Raw genomic sequence first — 18,337 nt, 5'->3', positions numbered from 1 at the left:
TTTAAAGCAGTGACAATGCTTCAGTGGCCTTATTCGGATCAGTTTTGTGCCTCATGAATTTATTGATGACTTGATTTGTTTGCTTTCATGTGCTGTATCTCTTGATTTTTGTTATTCTCTCTATTTATCTTACATTTTTTTTAAACTTTAAACTGTCAGTTCTTTCATTCTTTTGGTGTGCTCAGGGGTTTTTGTTTGTTGGGTTTTGGGGGGTTTGTTTGGGTTGAGGTTTTTTTGTTTACTTTTCCCATTGATTGCTAAGGTTCAGTTTATTACTGGAGGTCCTGTTTCAATTCCACAACTTGTTTTTTCCTCAACTAATGCTATGATTCTTTTTTGTTTGTGTCTTAGGATCTTGGAAATAAAGACCTCAGCAGAGACAAAATTTATTTAGTTTGCCAAATAGTCCGAGTTGGAAGGATGGATCTGAGAGACAGTAATTCAAAGAAATACACACAAGGGCTGCGTCGGCCTTTCGGAGTGGCAGGTACCTCATGTCTCCTGTGCTATGGCTGAACCAGGATATCAGTGATTTTTGCCAAGACTGGACTATAAAATATCTACAAGACACATCAGAATACACAACAGCTCTATCAACTGTCTTCTGTAGATTTTTAAGTCCATAAAGGCTGCACCTACACTAGTATTTAATTCAAGTCAGAAATGTGCTTTTGAATTTAATTTCCTAATTATTCATATAGTGCCAAGCTGTGCAAGTGAAAGCAGAGAACCAGTTTAATAATGGATTTCCTTGCAGATGAAATAGAGTCAGCAATTATGTCCCAAAAGCACCTCCAAAGCGCTCATACCTGTATTCACAAGTTTAAATTCAAATTAGTCTGAATTTTCCCTTCACACAGAAGCGTGTTTGTAGTTTGGACTTTGCACTAAATGCTCTGCCCCACAAACCCACCCCAGCTGATCTACACTGCTGATGAAAAATCTACATTTACCTTGGGGCACAAGAATATCAATAGATAAGAGAAGCTATTCTGAAATGCTTTTATATGTTCTGATGATTTTTCTTTCATTCTTCTAGTCATGGATATTACAGATATCATAAAAGGAAAATCTGAAAGTGATGAAGAAAAGCAGCATTTCATTCCCTTTCATCCGTAAGAGAGTTGTAGATATCTTTTCTTATATGCAAAAGAAAATATTTATCTATCTATCCCTTTGGCTGTAACAATTTGTAAAATGGTTAAAGAATAAGAAACTTTTCCTTTAACAATTTTATGTTGTAATAGTGCTAATTATTTAAGTATGACTTTAAAAGGCATTTAAGACTTGCAGGGGTATCACAGCACATAAAATTAATGTACAATTCCATGAATGTTCTCCTTCAGACAGCTGGTACATTGTCTCATTTCACAAACCCAAGTTTAATAGTTACAAGTAAGCTTTATAAGCAAGGGTAACTACTATCTTATGAGTTTGGTTCTGTTTTGAATTTGAGAAAAATATGAGTAAAAACTGTGTTTCCTTTAAAAAGTAATAGAATTATCATATACTATCTTCAGAAGAAATGCCAGAGCAGCTGCCTAAAAACATAATGCTCACAGATCAAATTCAGAGATACCAGTGGAAGTACTGGAAATAACTCAGTGTGTCCTACATAACACTGCTGATTTGTACTATGGAGGATAAATTTATTTCTGGAAGACCCAGGTGTGAGGCACTGGTTTACTATTTCACTTGTCTCTAATTTGACTCAATATGGTTTCTATGTGAGAATTTGTTTCTAAATTCAAAAGCAGCTGATAAAAATTCCAAGTTCATTTATCTGGCAATTTGTCAGGGAAAGTGGACTGAGCTGGAGTGACATGTTGGTGAGTGCATTCATATTGTCACTGTCACAAAATACTAGTCTTGGTTGTTGACTGAATCTTTTCACTTCAGTGTGCACTCAACTGAATGTGAGAGGGCTGCAACTTGAGTGGGAGATAATAAAAATTAAAAATGTATCACAATATGGCAATACTGCAAAGACTGAGGCTGTTTGTCACTTATATTCTAAATGGTGTCTCATACATTTAGAACTTAATTCCTTAGCAGAAACAATATTGTTGTTTTTCTTGCAGGGTAGTGGCAGAGAATGACTTTTTACATAGTCTCCTAAGCAAAATCACTGCATCAAAAGGAGACAGTGGTGGACAAGGTAAAGTACATTTTTATTTTCTTTCTGAGTGACACAGTATTTTTGTGAAACTTCATTTTACATTGGAGCTGACCCATGAAGGTGGGTCAACTTTGAACCTGGAATGGAGGAACCATGAGTTTGTTGCAAAACCTTAGGGACTATTTAAATTAGTAGTGACAGTTTTGCATAATAGAGCTTTTACTTTCATCTACAGGAAATGAGGAAAGTGAATTATTATCCCTGTTTTTGTGGGTAGAGGAGGAAATAATCTGAAGAAGATTGCTTTTTCCCCCCACCAAAAATGTAATCTTTTTCCCCCTTTTTTTGCACTTAATAGGTCTTTGGGTAACTGTGAAAATGCTGGTTGGAGATGTGATTCAGACCAGAAAGGATTACCCACACCTTGTAGACAGAACCACCGTTGTTGCTAGAAAGCTGGGATTCCCTGAAATAATCATGCCAGGTAGGAGGTGCCTTGTTGTCTAATAGGAAGGATTTCTTCTCATTCCCCATGTTCATAAGCATTAGCTGCTGCTTTACTTATTTCTGTAATGGGTAACTCTGAGGCTCTTTAGAATTCATTCATGGTAAGTTTTGTTCCAATGTTAGAGGCTTATATAAAATAGTGAAATCCTTGGAAAGTAGTTGTTGGTACTTAAACAAGAAAAATTAAATCCAGACAGTGAGGGATAAACCTATCTCCTTGAACATAAATTTCTTATCCTGTAAGTAGATTATGGTGGGTGTCACTTGAATTTTAAATTAACCTTGGTTTTATTGTAAGTTATTGCTGTCCTTTAACAATAATAAACAAATGAATTTGCAATATCTTTCTTTCATTTGTATTTGACAAGGTATTTTCCAGTTGAAATCACTCACTGTTTACGGTGCTCCTTTTTAAAAAACAAATCACCAAAACCTTCCTCGCCCCAACTCAAGTCAAACCTCGATCCTTTAAAAAGTCATATGAATTCGTTCAGAGGAGAAAATTAAAATACGAAGCTCCCTCTAGAAGGAGAGCTGTGTACTTGGGAAGATTCCTAATGCAATCATGCGCCACCTTACCAGCAGGTGTCGGGGCAGGACGGGAATTGCTTCGAGTCACTCTGAGCTCCCATTTGCTTCTCCTCACATCGCAGTTACTCCTTAGCTAAGAACAAAACCCGAAAATCTAAGTTCCAATGGAAAAGAATACATTTTCACATGTTTCACAGCAAAAGGCAAGGTACCCATGTGCAGTTCAGCTGATCCTATGCTCTCACAGCATTTTAAGTGATTTTTTTTAACCTTTCAATTTCTCTTTTAGGAGATATAAGAAATGACATATATATTACACTGCTGTATGGAGATTTTGATAAATACAATAAAACAACTCAGAGAAATGTGGAAGTGATAATGTGTGTCTGTGATGAAGAAGGAAAAGTGTTGCCAGTAAGTTTTCTTTTTTTCTGCATGAGGGGCATAGAAACACGAGCTGTGTTTTTGATGTAAGGCTTAACTTGCACATTTTATAAAATACCACTGTTCAAAAACTCAATTCCCTAACTTGTGACATCTCGTGACAAATAAGTTTTATGATTTTTACAGTCATCTATCTATTAAAGCCCTATAAAAGTCTTGCATAAAAATGTAACGAGGAGTAACATTGAATGACCTATTTTAGCTGTGCCAAGGAACAAATGCTGATTCTGACAATTACTGCATTCTTACTCTAGGGGTTTTTTTGTGGAAATTCCCAGAGGAATGCAATTTGCACATTGAAATGTTAGAAGTACCATTTCTGCTACATTACAAACCCATGATTTTTGCCAGGAAATCTGTGTCATTGTCTCCTGAATTAAGTACATGGCAAATAATGAAATTAGTGACAACAATTACACATGCAACATAAATATTTACAGTGTCTTTTTGCTTGTCTATTCCCATTATAAAGATCTTTTGTCTTTTCCTTAGGGCTTATCACCAGTTTGGTATTCCAGGGGATTTTTGACCTGTCATTTTCTGAGCTACATGCTGTTGGGATCATGAGGCTGAAATCACAGTGACACTTTTTGAGATAAAATAAAGATGCAGTAAATGGCAGTGGTTCATGACTTGTTTATGAACTGCAACTAACTGCTTGACCTAAAATATAACTTTAAAGCTTGAGTGAGGAAAATCCTAATCCCACATAAGGTCCACACAACAAACTGTGGCCCTGATTACAAAACACTGCCTGTACAGATGACAGCACCTGACCATGACTTGCATGCACAGAAGTTAACTCTATTCTGTATTCTGTTTAATCACAGTTAAGATGCTTAAAATACATAGAAACAAAAATATTCCTTAAGGAAATAAACCCATTACGATGCATTAAATCTTGCATTCCAATATGATGTATGCTCAGTACTGCACATATGTAATTTCTGCAAATACTAGGAGAAAGTGAATTTGTCACATTGTCTTTGAGCTGAAATATCACACCTGCTGTCTGGGGCTAATATGCCTTATATGTCTTTAAGCAACAATTTTGAGGAGGTAATTGAAATGCTGTTGAATGCAAGTAATAATAGAAGTGGTTTTCCCTTTTAACCTATAAAAAACCCCCACATCAATAGACTTTCAAACCCATGAATTTATATTAATGCTTCTCATAACAGGTATATGTTCACTACACAGGAAACTGGATGGTTCTGTTCAGGTATTGAGCTAGTTCCCGTTGCAGGATTAGCCCTTGATTTACTGTTACAAGGAAAATGACTTTTGTTCCAAGTGAATGTCACAGAGGTGACAAACAAGTAGATGCACAAACCTTGAAAAATCTCTGCTCAGGAAGATGAGACATTGCTTTCTGCAGTTAAATCCCTCTGACCACACCAGAAGATAGAAATCATCTTCAGGTATCAGCATCACACCCTTCTGGTCACAGGGCATCCTGGTGTTTGAAGCAGACTTCTAAGATTTCCTGGATTTTCAGCAGGAAAATTGCACCTTTGCAGTAGTTAGTAGAGAGCCTAGATTGGATTAGTCGAATCTGTGCCTCCAGTAGGGAATTTAATGTTTGCTTCCTTCGAGAACTTTAGTTTCATGTCTGACAGATCTGATCAGAGCTCTGATCTTCCCTGAGCAGATTTGCTGTTCCTCTGTGTGTAGAACTTAGCTGCAGCCAGCCAGACCACATGCAAGCCTCTTCACAGAATCACTGAGAGAACTGAATTCCTAGGAAACCACAAGTTTTGAAGTTGATCAAATCTTTCACTTGGCTCTGTCCTAATTCTGATAGTTTTTAAAGAATGGGAAATTCTAATTACTTGTTGTTGGTGCCTCTGCAATGTCCAGTTTGGAAGAGCCTAGCACCTCTGAGACTCTGCTGGAATAAAGTACTTGCAAGTAAATGGAGAAATAAACAGAATAATGGAACTAGGGTTTTTTTCCTTTTGTGTTTCTTCTACTGATTGAGATGATGTGTTGCATACTTAAATCCCTTCAAAAGGAGAAATCAAGTCTATTGTATGCTCCTCACACATCTCTCAGAGCCCACTGTGTGACCCTGTAAAATGCAATTACAACGGCCCTACCCATAGATTATGATAAATACTTGTCTTCACTGTGTTCAGAGGCTTGGAAAATGCAGTATCTTCACATTAGTGCTTCCCCTCTGTTAGCGCTGTCATTATTATTTAATTTTGAATGATGCCATGTCCAAATCCAAACCTGGCGTGAGGGAAGGAGGGCGGGAAGCCGTGAGGGGAAGCCCCGGCCTGAGGCCGTGAGGGGGCGCCACCTCCCACGGCCGGGCTGGATTTCCCAGGCCGGGAGTGTCGGCGAGGTTCTCTCTGGTGCTTTTTTTTAGTTTTGCCAAAGTTAGAAAAATTTACCCAAATGAACGAGGCACTAAGCCCTGTTTTTTCCCTCCTTGTGTAAGAATGCTGTGTGCCTGGGAGCAGGGGACAAGCCTGTGAGCGAGTACAGATCGGTTGTTTACTACCAGGTCAAGCAGCCGCGTTGGATGGAGACACTGAAGGTATGGCCTGCTTACTTCCCTCTTGCTCTTTCAATTCTTAATGCCTCACACAGAAAGGTTGCACAGCGTCAGCTTCTTCCAAAAAAACATCTTGTCCCTGACTACAGCTGAAGGATGGAGTCTTAGTCATACATCAGTTATTAGAGATACATGATCACCGAGGCTTGAAATCTGGCCTAGAAAATGATGTGTAGATTTTGCTCAGCAAAACAAATGAGATCATCTTAGATAACCTGATGTCCTAACAGGGTTCATCAAAAGTGAAATACTGCATTTGTTCTGTTGTGGGGAAACAATGGATATGAGGAGCTTCAAATAAAAACAAACAACACCATACAAAATCCAAATGCGAACATCCACCCCCTCTTTTGATTTCAAAAAGAAAAAACTGTCTTGCTTCTCTTTAGAGACACACTAATAATTATCTAATCAAGCTCTAATGTCTATGATTGGAAAATGCCCAGAAGCTGCCAGAAGCAGTTCTAATAAAGCAGAGTCAGGCTTGCACGTTTTTTTAAAGACAAAATAGCTGCCTATGACAAGCTTGCAATTATTACCTTAAGGTGTGTTACCTGTGCTGGTGCAGGACAGGGAGGGAATGGAAGTGTAGTTTCAAACAGAAGCTTATTTGTTGCTTTGAAAACATTGACCTATTCTGTTTACTGCTTATTATACTAGTTCCTTTTAAAATTATTCTGTCGTTTGGGCTTGTCTACAGGATCACTAACAGTAGATTCTGTTGAAAAGCATAGTTAATATTGAGGTGATGAGTAGTAAGATTTGTAAAGGCAAGTTGTGAATGCACACAAAGGTGTGCAAGTTCTTAAATTTTTAGAACAGTAAACTTGATTATATGAAAATTTGGGCTTTCTCTTGCACAGTTGGCCTTTTTTGTTGCACGTTTGTCCTAAAGCATGCTGCTTTAACGATAAAGCACTTGCCAGTTCCTTTGATTCTCCTCAAGGCTTTACAATAAACGTAACCACAAAAATACAGTCAATTTATTTTGCTGTAATTTTCATACCCTTTTCACCTGTTTAATAAATTGGTTGTCAATCACTGTATCTGAAATGTGGAAGCTGCGTAGTGCAGAAGTGTTTTTTTAATTCTCTGTGTTTAAAAGGGTGAGTGGTAGGACTGCACTGTGCTTGTTTTCTAGCATACAACACCTGTGTGCAGTAACTCACTGGGTTCTGGGCTTGATTTCTTTGCCATTGCCAGACTTTGAGCGAAGTCTAACAGATCATTGCTTATCAGCCACCACTTCTGCTACTGTGATCAGGCTCAGCAGTTTTAAATGGCCTGTGAAAGGCACTGTGGAACCAGCAGAAGTGGTACTCATTTATTCTAAAACAGCAGCTCATTACATATGAAACCACCCCCCTAACTCTCTTCATTGTTTTCTGATTTTACAAAAGGTAGCAGTCCCCATTGAAGACATGCAGAGGATTCATCTGCGCTTCACGTTCAGGCACAGATCAACTCAAGAGTGTAAGTAGGGGATTTTTACTTCAGTGAATTTTAATTCATTGACGGGTAGTCAACCCAAAATCTTTTGCTTTGCAGCTAAAGATAAGGGAGAAAAGAATTTTGCAATGGCCTACGTAAGACTAATGAAGGAGGATGGAACAACTCTTCAAGATGGCATCCATGATTTGTTAGTCCTAAAGGTATGGGCTCAGTTTTCTTTCTCTCTTTCTTTCTCTCATAAGACATCTTTTCTCAAACTGTTGTCTTTGCAGTGCATGCATGTTTACTTAGTGCTAGATTGAGTTTATTATTCTATCAAAGATAATACAATGTTTTTCATCTGAACAAAATAGAAAGATGTAACCTGTTCCATTGGCAGTAAACATTGCTCTGCATTTTAATGACACAGAGGCGTTATCTAAGCACAGTGAGAAATGATTTCTCTTTTTACTGATATTTGTACTTTTGGCCTTCTGTAGTATAGAGAAAATGATCCTGCAGCTCTGTATCTGAGTTTGTACCATTCCTTTTGCTGGAGGTGTGGAAGAGTTTTATCCATTTGGAATCTTTGTCACACGAATAATCTAGGAATGCACTCTCAGGAGAATGCTTGTTTTAAACTGCTCTGTGTAGTTACTCAGGTACAAAGGTGAAAGGTTCAGCAATTTGGTTTTGGGTGTGAGGAATAGCTTTAGCCCTGGCTGGACACATGTACCATCTTCAACTTTATGAAAGCAGGGAGCAGATTTTTTAAGACTTTTGTTTTGTTTACTTCCACTCTTGGAGAATGGTGTCTAGCAGGAACTAAGAACCAGAAATCACTTCCAACAGAAAGCAAACTTTAGTTATTTCTCAGCACTCTTTTCAGTAAACAAGTTTGCTGTAACATTATTGCCAAGTGAGATGCATGCAACTAAATCAAGTTGCTTAGGCAAGCCAAGAGAGATTAATGGCAGTGTATAGTTATTTATCTTCTCTTCATTGAAACTATCACTGATAAATGCTGAGACCAGAAGGAAAATAATGACCATGTTGTAGGACTGTGTGGTTAATGTTGGTTATGAAATTCCACCTAATTCATTTCTGCATCAGCTCAGTAATTTTTTTCTGAAGTGACAGCATGGATGAGAAATGCTAAATGGAGTTGACCTAGTTTATGGTTGTGAGAAACAGGCAGATTTTCTGACATATGCTTGCCTATTCTACTATTAAAAACAGTAATTGTAAGCTGTAAGTGTTTAAAGCAGTCATACATCTGGCCTCTCAAAATAAGTAATTTGAAAACTGCAAAGTTTAAACTGTCTTTAGGTACTGGATCTTTTTGAGAAACTTTTAAATAAAATTTCAAGTCTTCTTCCCATTGTCTGTCTGACTTGTCCTAAAAAGAAGTCAAAAGTTTCTTTTGCTTCCAGAAATCTGGGAAGTAATTATTTGGCAAGCCTGATACAATCATACATGTTAGTACTGCATGAGGGTTTGGCCTCTTGTCTGTCTAGGTCTCTTACAGTCAGTGTTTAACCTTTCCTCCTGTTAATTTCCTCCTGTTAACCTTTCCTGAGTCATATCTGTCACAGTGTTGTGGCTTTAAGTGACAGCTCAAATGCATCAGGGAAATTTTCTGGAGTAGTTTTATTAAAGAAAAACTGTGTTCTCTAAACTGTGAAGAGCATGATTTTTATTGCCTTCGTCTAAAACTGCCTTCCTGTCTGGGGAATACTAATTTGAGACCCAGAAAATCTGTGGGATTGTGGTACACAACTTGATCAAAGAGAAAAGGCAAAAATATCTGTTGGCTCTCTAGGTTTGTACTGTTCATTGTACTGAAAAGCGTATCTTCTGTGTCATTTAGTTACTGCAGCATATTGCCTGATATAAAAATATAATCTTTTATGTTCAGGGTCCAGGTATAAAGTTATGATGGGGATACCAAAATAGTGCTGCTATTCTTTCCTTCCTCAGTCCTGATTTTGCTTTTAAGTTGTGTGCAGACATCATCATTCTGTTGTCTGTATCCTGTATACAGTCTTTAAGGTGAGGCTCACTAGTCTGTTGTGTTCCACACCTATTGACATTTTAATGAGAAACTGGTTCTTGCTTTTACTCTGCCAGTGGTGTCAGTCCCTTTCTACACCTTAGTTTCGTTTACTTCTCTAGAAAGTACAAAATAAGTCTAATTTTAAATCCAGTGGTGTGAAATGTGCATGGTGTGTTGTTTTTTCAGGGGGACAGTAAAAAAATGGAGGATGCTGGTGCTTATCTGACGCTGCCTTCTACACGTCAGTACGGGGAAAACAAGGGAGCAACTTTAGTCAGGAGCTCAAGTATTGTTGGAGGGCTTTCAGTCAGCTCTCGGGATGCATTTTACATTTCAACTCTTGTTTGTTCTACAAAGCTGACTCAGAATGGTATGTATCTTCTAAGCAGGTGGAAGTTTTAGAAGACATTTGCACAAATTGATAAATCACATTTTATATTTAATGTCTGTCCATTTATTTTCTATTAGTGGGCTTGCTGGGCCTTTTGAAGTGGCGCATGAAGCCAGAGCTACTTCAGGAGAACCTGGAAAAGCTGAAGATTGTGGATGGAGAGGAAGTTGTGAAGGTATGTCTTTAAGTAGTTATTCTAATAATACTTATCCATCATGCCCCTTCATACAGTGCAGTGCCTTTGTTAGTTTGAAAAGGACATGAGCAAAGCTCTTCCTTAGAGGGAGCAAGAAAGCAAACACCTGGACAGGTGTTTTTCACAGGGCTGCCCAGCTTTTCTTCTACTTTTTGATCTCAAATATGTCTGGTATTGGGCTATTTTTGGGCTGGGGGATTTTCAAGATTACTACCAGGAGATGAAGATAGTAATGATAAAATACCTTTCCCAATCTCTCTTCATCTGTTTCCTTTTGTCTATCTGAAATATCACAAACAATTCTTACTGTTTTCTTTTCAGTTCTTAATATCAATTTACCTGTTGGTATGAAAACCAAGAAGTGTTATGTACCTAACACAGCCCTTTCTTAATTTAATAAGTATGATATGAATAAAAAATTGTTAGTATTTTGGGAAATGGCAGAGACTATTACATTTGTGTTTTTAAATATAAACATTAGATATCTCTCTCGAGAGCAGGGATGATAATTAAAAAAAAAAGAGGAGGAGTGGATTTTTTTTTTTAACCAAAGATTTGTGTCCCAAGTCACTGAGGTACTTTTATTTGATTTTAAGCAGAATTTGAATCAGACCACAGAAGCAGGAAGAGTGTTTTTAATCATTATGTATATGTGAAAATAGCAACTACTAATCTTTGTCACTAAGGAATTGGGACTGCAGTTTTAACAAGTTATGTCATTTATATAATATTTTTATCTTTTCCATAAGCTTTGAGCTAAGCATGTATTATTGATTGCTCATGTGTCTGAGGATGTAGGTTCTTAAAATTAAAGCAATGAGAACCTAAATTCTTGGAAATGTTTTCTGAATTTAAGTAATGCTTCAGTAAAGGCAGTAAAATTCTAACTTGAGGGAAACCAAGTCTACTGTCAGAAAACTTTCTTGTGAGGTTTTCAAGTTGAATTTGTTACCAGTTTGTGCTTTCATATTGTTCTATAGTTTCTCCAGGATACATTAGATGCCCTGTTTAACATCATGATGGAACACTCCCACAGTAATGAGTATGACATCCTTGTCTTTGATGCACTGGTAAGAATCAGCACCAATGAGTTTATATGTCAAAGTAAAGAACCTTATCATTTTGAACAAACTGTCAAGCTGTTCATTTCAGGGAATAAGTCTTAAAGTCTCTACAGAACAGATGAATATTACTAATTGACTGAAAATCAAATTGCTTTAAAAACTTAAATAGTAAATGATCAGAAATATTTTTGAAACTTAATATTTAAATTTGAATTATGACCTTGGCTAATTTTAACCATGTCTGTTTCAGATCTATATCATAGGGCTCATTGCAGACCGCAAGTTTCAGCACTTTAATACTGTCTTGGAAGCATATATCCAACAGCATTTTAGTGCAACGTTGGCATACAAGTAAGTTTGTTTTCTCTTCTTTCTCTCTTTTCCTAAACCTCCATCATGACAGAAAAGAAAGTAAATCCTGCTTATGACTTTTCTGATGTAATTAATGGTGACTGTGTTTTGATGCTGCTGTTTGCTTATCTGCCTCTGAGAGACATTTGATTATAAATGGAATTAATGAACCTATAGCAAATGATTTGGGGTTAAATGATGCTTTGGCATTTGTTTTCTGTTGCCTGGATTTTGCTGTGTCTGAGCACTTCACATGTATCCTGTCAAATTTATCAAAAGATACTTTGCTGTAAAGCCTCTCCCTTTACGTCCCTGGCCTTAAGTTGAAATGGCTTAAGTGAGGACTTGAAGATTTCCTTAACCCATTTACATAGCTTTCCATGTAATTTTTTTCACATCGAGCAAACTCAAGGGGAAAAGAATTGTTTGAGAACTGTCAAGTCTTCATATGCATTTTAGTCTGATGTTGTGTCAAGAGGGTTTCAGTGCAGTGAACTGGAATTTTGGTATTTGTTATGTGTCCTGCTGTGAAATGGAGTTTTATTATTTGTTTACGTGGTCAGGCCAGAGAGCAGCTGGATGGACTTGTGGTGAGTTTTTTATTTATTTGTTTTCAACTTTTGGAGCTTCCACATAATGCCTGGATGGGAAGACATGGGATCACAGAAGAGAGCAAAAACCTGTGAAGACATGTGATACACCAAACTTAATCCCGGTTTCCTACTTTATTTAGAACAGGTTTTTGCAGGTGATGGTAGGATAAAATGACTGAATTAGGAAGGAAAGTAGCATCTTCAGCTCGTGCTGATCTCTGGGATGTGATATAGCAGGATAGATGTGGACTTTTAATCTACCTGATATCTTGTTCTGGCATCTTAATGGAGTGGCAGATTGAAGCAGAGCTTTAATTTGCAATATGAATAGTACATGGAAGACCTAAGCTGAAGGTTTGCAACAGTGGAGGATATCTCCTAGTGCCCGTGCTGAATTTGTATCAGTTCTAACTCAACAGGATATGTCACACAAATCATGCACTAGAACATGAGTTTCCTAGAGTTGAAAGGCAGCAGTGCAAAATCAGACATTTCTCACATCCCAGGAAAGTTGAAGTGAGCATTAGTGGACTCAGAAAGCTCAAGCACAAACTATGTGCTCTTCTTTAATCCTCTCTCACTCCATAAGTAATAAGCACATGTAATTTAATGCTTTATGTTACTGTGAAAGAAGAGAAGGAAGGACACAGAACCTCTCAGCCTCATTTGCATAAAATATTTCTAAGATTTACCTGGCTGGGAGTTTTTGATGGCTTAATCAATCTGATAAAGGCAAAATAATAATGTTTATGATTGTTCCCCACATCATGTGTTTTCTTTTCATTATTGATTCAATGCACATCATGAAAGATTTACTCTGTTTCCAGAGCCATTTATGAAGTAAGCACGTGTGTGTGGCCTAATTCCTAACCAGGAAGTAAATACTGTGTCTCAGACATATTATAGCCATGTTATGATATGGTTGGTTGGCAAAACTCTTACCAATTTTTTCTGTTCCTATTTAGTCATCCTTTCTCCTGGCTTTTAGAGAGTTCTGAGAGGTCTTAATGTGAACTGCCCCTACACACAAGTTGGATTAATTTTGTTCCATATCAGAGAAGTATAAAAAGGAGTAAATGGAAACACACAATGGATATAATGCCCAGAAGGCTGAGAGGCTGAAAGCACAGTATTTTGGTCCTGAAATGTGAGTTAGACTGGGGATGTGTATTAGTTACAGAGTTGGTTGTTGGCTTTGTTTGTTTAGGGCAGAGGACAGTAGGTTTCCATTTTTGTAGTGATGTGGGAAATAAACCCCAACCACCCTTATCTTGGTCCTTACAGCTACATTTAGATCAAGGTTACATCATCAGTATTGGTTTTACCATTTAAGATGATGCTATAGATATAAATTAAGGGACTTAGGTTTAGATGAACTTCTGCATTTTTGCAGAGGGTTGTGTGTTTAGCAAAAAGTTGCTTTTAGATACAAAGTAAGGAAGTGTTTGAATAAAATAAATACTTTAGGCAAATATTGCTGTGTACTGGAATATTGTAATATTTACGTGTAGTTAATTAGAGCACGTAGTGGTGTTTAATCACTGCTCAGTCTAGGTAGGCAGAAGTAATATTTTGTGTTACTTTGTGCATGTGTATTACAAACCTCTGTAAAGGTTCTTCCAGATCTGTGTAAAGTCATGCTGTTCTTTTGAGATTTCAGATTGCTCTCTTGCTTGTGCAGCTATGAATTTTCCCCTGATTTGTTTACACTGCCAGAATTTGTGCAACATAAATGCAGAAATGCATGCAGTCTGTTTTGTTGTATGTGCTTGACTGAGCATAAACATATAATTAGAGTTGCCAAACAAGTTAAAGACGTTAACTAAAAATAATAATAAAAATAGTTTTAAAAAATGTTTTTAAACTTCAGGAAATTAATGACTGTTCTGAAGACGTACTTGGATATTTCCAGCCGAGGGGAGCAATGTGAACCTATCCTAAGGACTCTGAAAGCACTGGAATATGTTTTCAAGTTCATTGTTAGATCAAGGACATTATTTTCACAGTAAGTACCCAGCTATTGCCATTGAATTAGCTGTCTAATATCAGAAATAGAAGGAGAATTGAGTAGAAAAAGCTGATTCTAGAACACAGCTGGTTTTTATGTTTATAAATAAAATATAAAAACTGGTAACTGCTCTAAAATACAGGTATTGTTTTTTGGTATTTCTGTAGAGGGAATATTCAAAACTCTGCTTTGTGACTCTCAGTGTAAGTTCCAGAGATATATTTAATAATAGCAGCAGGTTTCAAAGGGTGATTTTTCTTTGTGTCAGGTGGCTTGGCCTAAGACCAGTGGATGGCCAAACGTCGCAACAGATGGCTGGAGGCTGGAGACTTGTCCTTGGGAACACAGTGTTCAGCCCCCTCAGACTGGGCATGGAGCAGTGGCATTTCACTAATCATGGTCCAACTGAATTTAGAGTTTCAGACCTGCTAAGGAATTTTTAGGGAAGACTGAATAGACTGGATATGTGTAGCTCAGGCAGATGGGGGGGTGTAGTATTTACAAGTGGTATTCCAGTTTAGGGGAAAAGGATGGGAGAATGTAGGAGATGAAAAGTGGAAGGAGACAAATTACACACTGGTAATTGTACTCTCCCCATATAGCACAGACCCATCTCCTCAGTTCTGCTTCACTTTTTCCCATTTATCCTGAGCTGGTTTCCCCCTGAAGCTTGTTCTGGTGTCCTTTTGTTCTGTGGCTGAAGGAATGGCAGGGGCAGAAGCCAGGCAGTGTCAGACTCAGGCTTGTAGGGAGAACGAGAGGTTGGAGGCTGTGTTTGTGGTTGGCATTCACAGAACAGGACAAGAGTTACCTGTCTTTTGCTCAGTGGGAGCTCTAATACAATTTTTCTCTGTTATTCCACTGCCCATTTTTTGGGGGGAAAAAAGAAACGCCAAAAAAACAACAAAACAAAAAAACCCCTCCATGTAGATTTATGGTTTTGCAAAATTAAGTCTACTTTCTGAATTATGAAGTTTTGGTTGAAGTAGGAGTAGATTCAGAAGGTATTTGTTGCTATAGATAGTACCTTAGAAATATTATTGTCTCTAGGAACTTATTATAGATGCTGGTAAACAAGGTGTAAAGCTGTATAAGGAAGAAGATAGTGCTCAGGAGAACAGAATGTAACTTTATGATTCTATCATAAGTGTCATGGCAGATGGGGACTTTAGAGTTTTGGGGAAGAAACCATTGCATAGAGGATTATGGACAATTTCTTGTCTGGATGCGGGTTAGAAGGCAGGGGTTTGTTTCAGGGAGAACTTTGGTCCCCATTTTAATCCCTTGTGTTATCTCACAGCAAAAAGTGTACATTGGACAATCTGTTATAAACTAGGTTATTGCAATATCTTGCATATTCAGGTGGTTAGCTGCTGGTATCTACTCCTACTTAACTAGAGGTCTGGAACTCTAAATTCATTGGACAATTATTATTGTAGGCAGTCTTACATTTCAAGTTGAAAAGAAAAGCAAATGACACTGCAATATATAACTTTAAAAAGAGATTTTTCTCTTCTGATGGAGCAGAAGAGGCAGCACTTAGCTCACAGTATTCTGCTCACATTTCAGGATTCTCTTGTCATCTTGGCTTTTTCCTTAGCTTGTTTTTCTTTAACTTCTGACAGCTATTTCACATAAGTAATTTCACATGTCACCAGTGTTTTTAGTGTTTATGTAGGCAGTGTTTAGTACTAAGAGCTAGTATGAACAAGAGAGGAGAGATAATCTCAGAGTTTCAAACTTCAGGACAGGGAATGGAGAAATAATGGAGTGAGCTCAATTTAAATGCACTTTTAAACTTTAAAGTGTCAAATCGAGACTTTTTTTCCAAAAAGCAGACTGGTTAATGGGGCCAGTAAAAATAGCTCTTTTAAAAAGTGGCAATAGCAGCAGAAGACAGAAATAGTAGTAATTTGTGGAAAATATCCTATAGTAGCTCAGTTGTAGTGGGAAAAAAATCAAATTTTTTAGGCATATAAGTTACTTTGCAAGTAAAATGACTTTTTGGAAGTAAAAGCTCAAATGTGGGAGATGTCATGCTTTAGAGGCTTTTAAAACAATTTAAAGTGGTTATCTAGTCTTCAAGCTGAAAAATTCCTACATGATACAGTGAATAGCAGTTATAAACCACTGGGGAAATATCTGTGTACATAATATTGGATCAACTTCTGAAATAGATATTTAATGTTAAATGTGTTACATTTAGGGTGATGCAACTTTCTGATTCTGAAAGGATAACCTAATGTATCTCTCAACAGATTATATGAAGGCAAAGAACAAACAGAATTTGAAGAATCTATGAGGAGACTCTTTGAATCCATCAACAACCTGATGAAAAGCCAGCATAAAACTGCCATTTTGTTGCAGGTTGGTGTGTGCTTGGAAACCAGATGGATATGGGTTTTTATATGGGTTTTTTGGTGGGCTTTTTATTGTTTTTCTTTTTAAATTGAGGGAAAGACTTTCTGCGGAAATTTATCCAATATGTCTCTTTTGTAATTCCCTTCTATTGGAAGACCCGGTTGTCTAATAAATTTGAAGCCTAGTTTGAAAAGGTCAGGACGAGATACCTGTATAAAATTCTATGAATGTAGTGAGTGAAAGAACCAAGACACAGATGTTGGAAGCTTATAAGCAATCTAATGACATGAAGCCTCCAGTGGGACCTGTATGTTTAATTCCTGAGTTTCTCCAAATAATGCTAAACAGGGATTCCATCATCTTAGTTGTAAAAATAAATTTTATTGTATCAGTGTTTGGGAGTTATGTTGTTTACACTGCAAATAGGATCAGGGTTTGCTGTTCATGTCAATCTTAGTTATTCTAACACTTCCGAATCTGATGTTTTAAAGAAAGCTAGGGGAAAAAAGGAGCTATTAACTCCATCATTATAAAATTATTTGCAGGTCTGTATTAAGATGAAAAACTATCAAGATTTCCTCTATAGTAAAATGTAGAAGATTTATTAGCCAGCTGCAGTATTGATGCTTCATACATTCTTTATTAAAAACTCATTGTATTTACTTGGCTTGAATTTTCCTCTAGTTTTTTGTTTTGATTCCTTTCAATATGACTTAGATTAGAAGTGGAAGCCAGTGAAAAACTGTGTCTTGAATAAAACCTCAGGTGGCTGATCTCAAGATTTGTGTTAGCTGACACTTTGCATGGAGTGTTAATGTGCAACTGCAAGAGAGCTGAAAAAGTAAATACCAAGTTAATTGTATAATACCATGGTTACAGTAATGTTCTAAATGCATTTGAAAATCAATCAGATCCACTGTTATTTGATAATTCTGTAGAGGCCTTCCTGGGAATAGATTATACATTTGAATACTGCATAAGAAGCAGGACAAACTCGGGAAGAAGAAAAAAACATCTTTAAAGTAATACTGAAAGAGTTTATATAATAATGTTCGCTCTTATGGTACTTGTGCTAATTAAGAACTAGATCTTGGAGGGTTTGTGCTCTTTGGGAGAGGATGTCACAGCACTGCACTCTGCCCTGCCTGATCTCAGAGTGCCTGTGTGGGATTGTCCATCTGTGTTTCCTCTAAGGAGCAGGGTAGATCCTTCTTAAGAGTGACAAGAAAGGGTTGTAGAAAACTGTTTTTCTTGGTTTTCTTCCTGAACTCTTGCTGGGTGTGCAAGGGGCAATGCTGCCTCTGAAAGGCTGGTGGGAGTATTTAGGAACAGGTTGTAGTGCCAGTGGTACTGTGACATTGCAGGTACTGAGGAATGATGACTCTGCCTACCTTCATTTCCACATTAGCATGTTTAATGCAAGTTCCTAATGGTATAGGAGCAAATAACATAGTTTTTATTTAGCAAAAATGCATGACATCTTGGTTGATATATCTGAGAAATAGCAGAACCTTAAAAACAGAACTGAACATCTCTTAGAAGGACTAAAGAGAAGAAATCTACAGTATTTTGTTTTAAATAAAGTAATTTTTTAATCTACTTAATTTAAATTAAATTTGTATTTTTTAAAAAATAAGTAATTTTAAAGAACATGTGAGCATGATTCATAAATACTGGTTATTAAACAGTTATGCTTTGCTCAATACCATATTGGGAATTAAA

At 37.1% G+C, this 18,337-nt stretch overlaps 1 protein-coding gene across 1 annotated transcript in view; it reads left to right on the top strand.

Annotated features, from left to right (window-relative positions):
- The window catches only part of DOCK2 (dedicator of cytokinesis 2), a 149,967-nt gene that overhangs the window by 15,963 nt on the left and 115,667 nt on the right, over window positions 1-18,337 (top strand). The window contains exons 10-23 of the mRNA XM_085073400.1: window positions 352-487; window positions 1,040-1,115; window positions 2,082-2,158; window positions 2,478-2,603; window positions 3,447-3,571; window positions 6,048-6,146; window positions 7,565-7,637; window positions 7,713-7,816; window positions 9,838-10,021; window positions 10,120-10,217; window positions 11,219-11,308; window positions 11,553-11,653; window positions 14,117-14,251; window positions 16,513-16,621. Coding sequence (XP_084929526.1) covers window positions 352-487; window positions 1,040-1,115; window positions 2,082-2,158; window positions 2,478-2,603; window positions 3,447-3,571; window positions 6,048-6,146; window positions 7,565-7,637; window positions 7,713-7,816; window positions 9,838-10,021; window positions 10,120-10,217; window positions 11,219-11,308; window positions 11,553-11,653; window positions 14,117-14,251; window positions 16,513-16,621 — 1,533 coding nt within the window. The remainder of the gene's footprint in view (window positions 1-351; window positions 488-1,039; window positions 1,116-2,081; window positions 2,159-2,477; window positions 2,604-3,446; window positions 3,572-6,047; window positions 6,147-7,564; window positions 7,638-7,712; window positions 7,817-9,837; window positions 10,022-10,119; window positions 10,218-11,218; window positions 11,309-11,552; window positions 11,654-14,116; window positions 14,252-16,512; window positions 16,622-18,337) is intronic.

The sequence above is a fragment of the Lichenostomus cassidix genome, chromosome 13, assembly GCF_008360975.1.
Source record: "Lichenostomus cassidix isolate B80296 chromosome 13, HeHo_3.0, whole genome shotgun sequence".
NCBI lineage: Eukaryota > Metazoa > Chordata > Aves > Passeriformes > Meliphagidae > Lichenostomus > Lichenostomus cassidix.
Note: the sequence above shows the minus strand (reverse complement) of the source record. Positions and strands in the feature narration are given on the sequence as shown.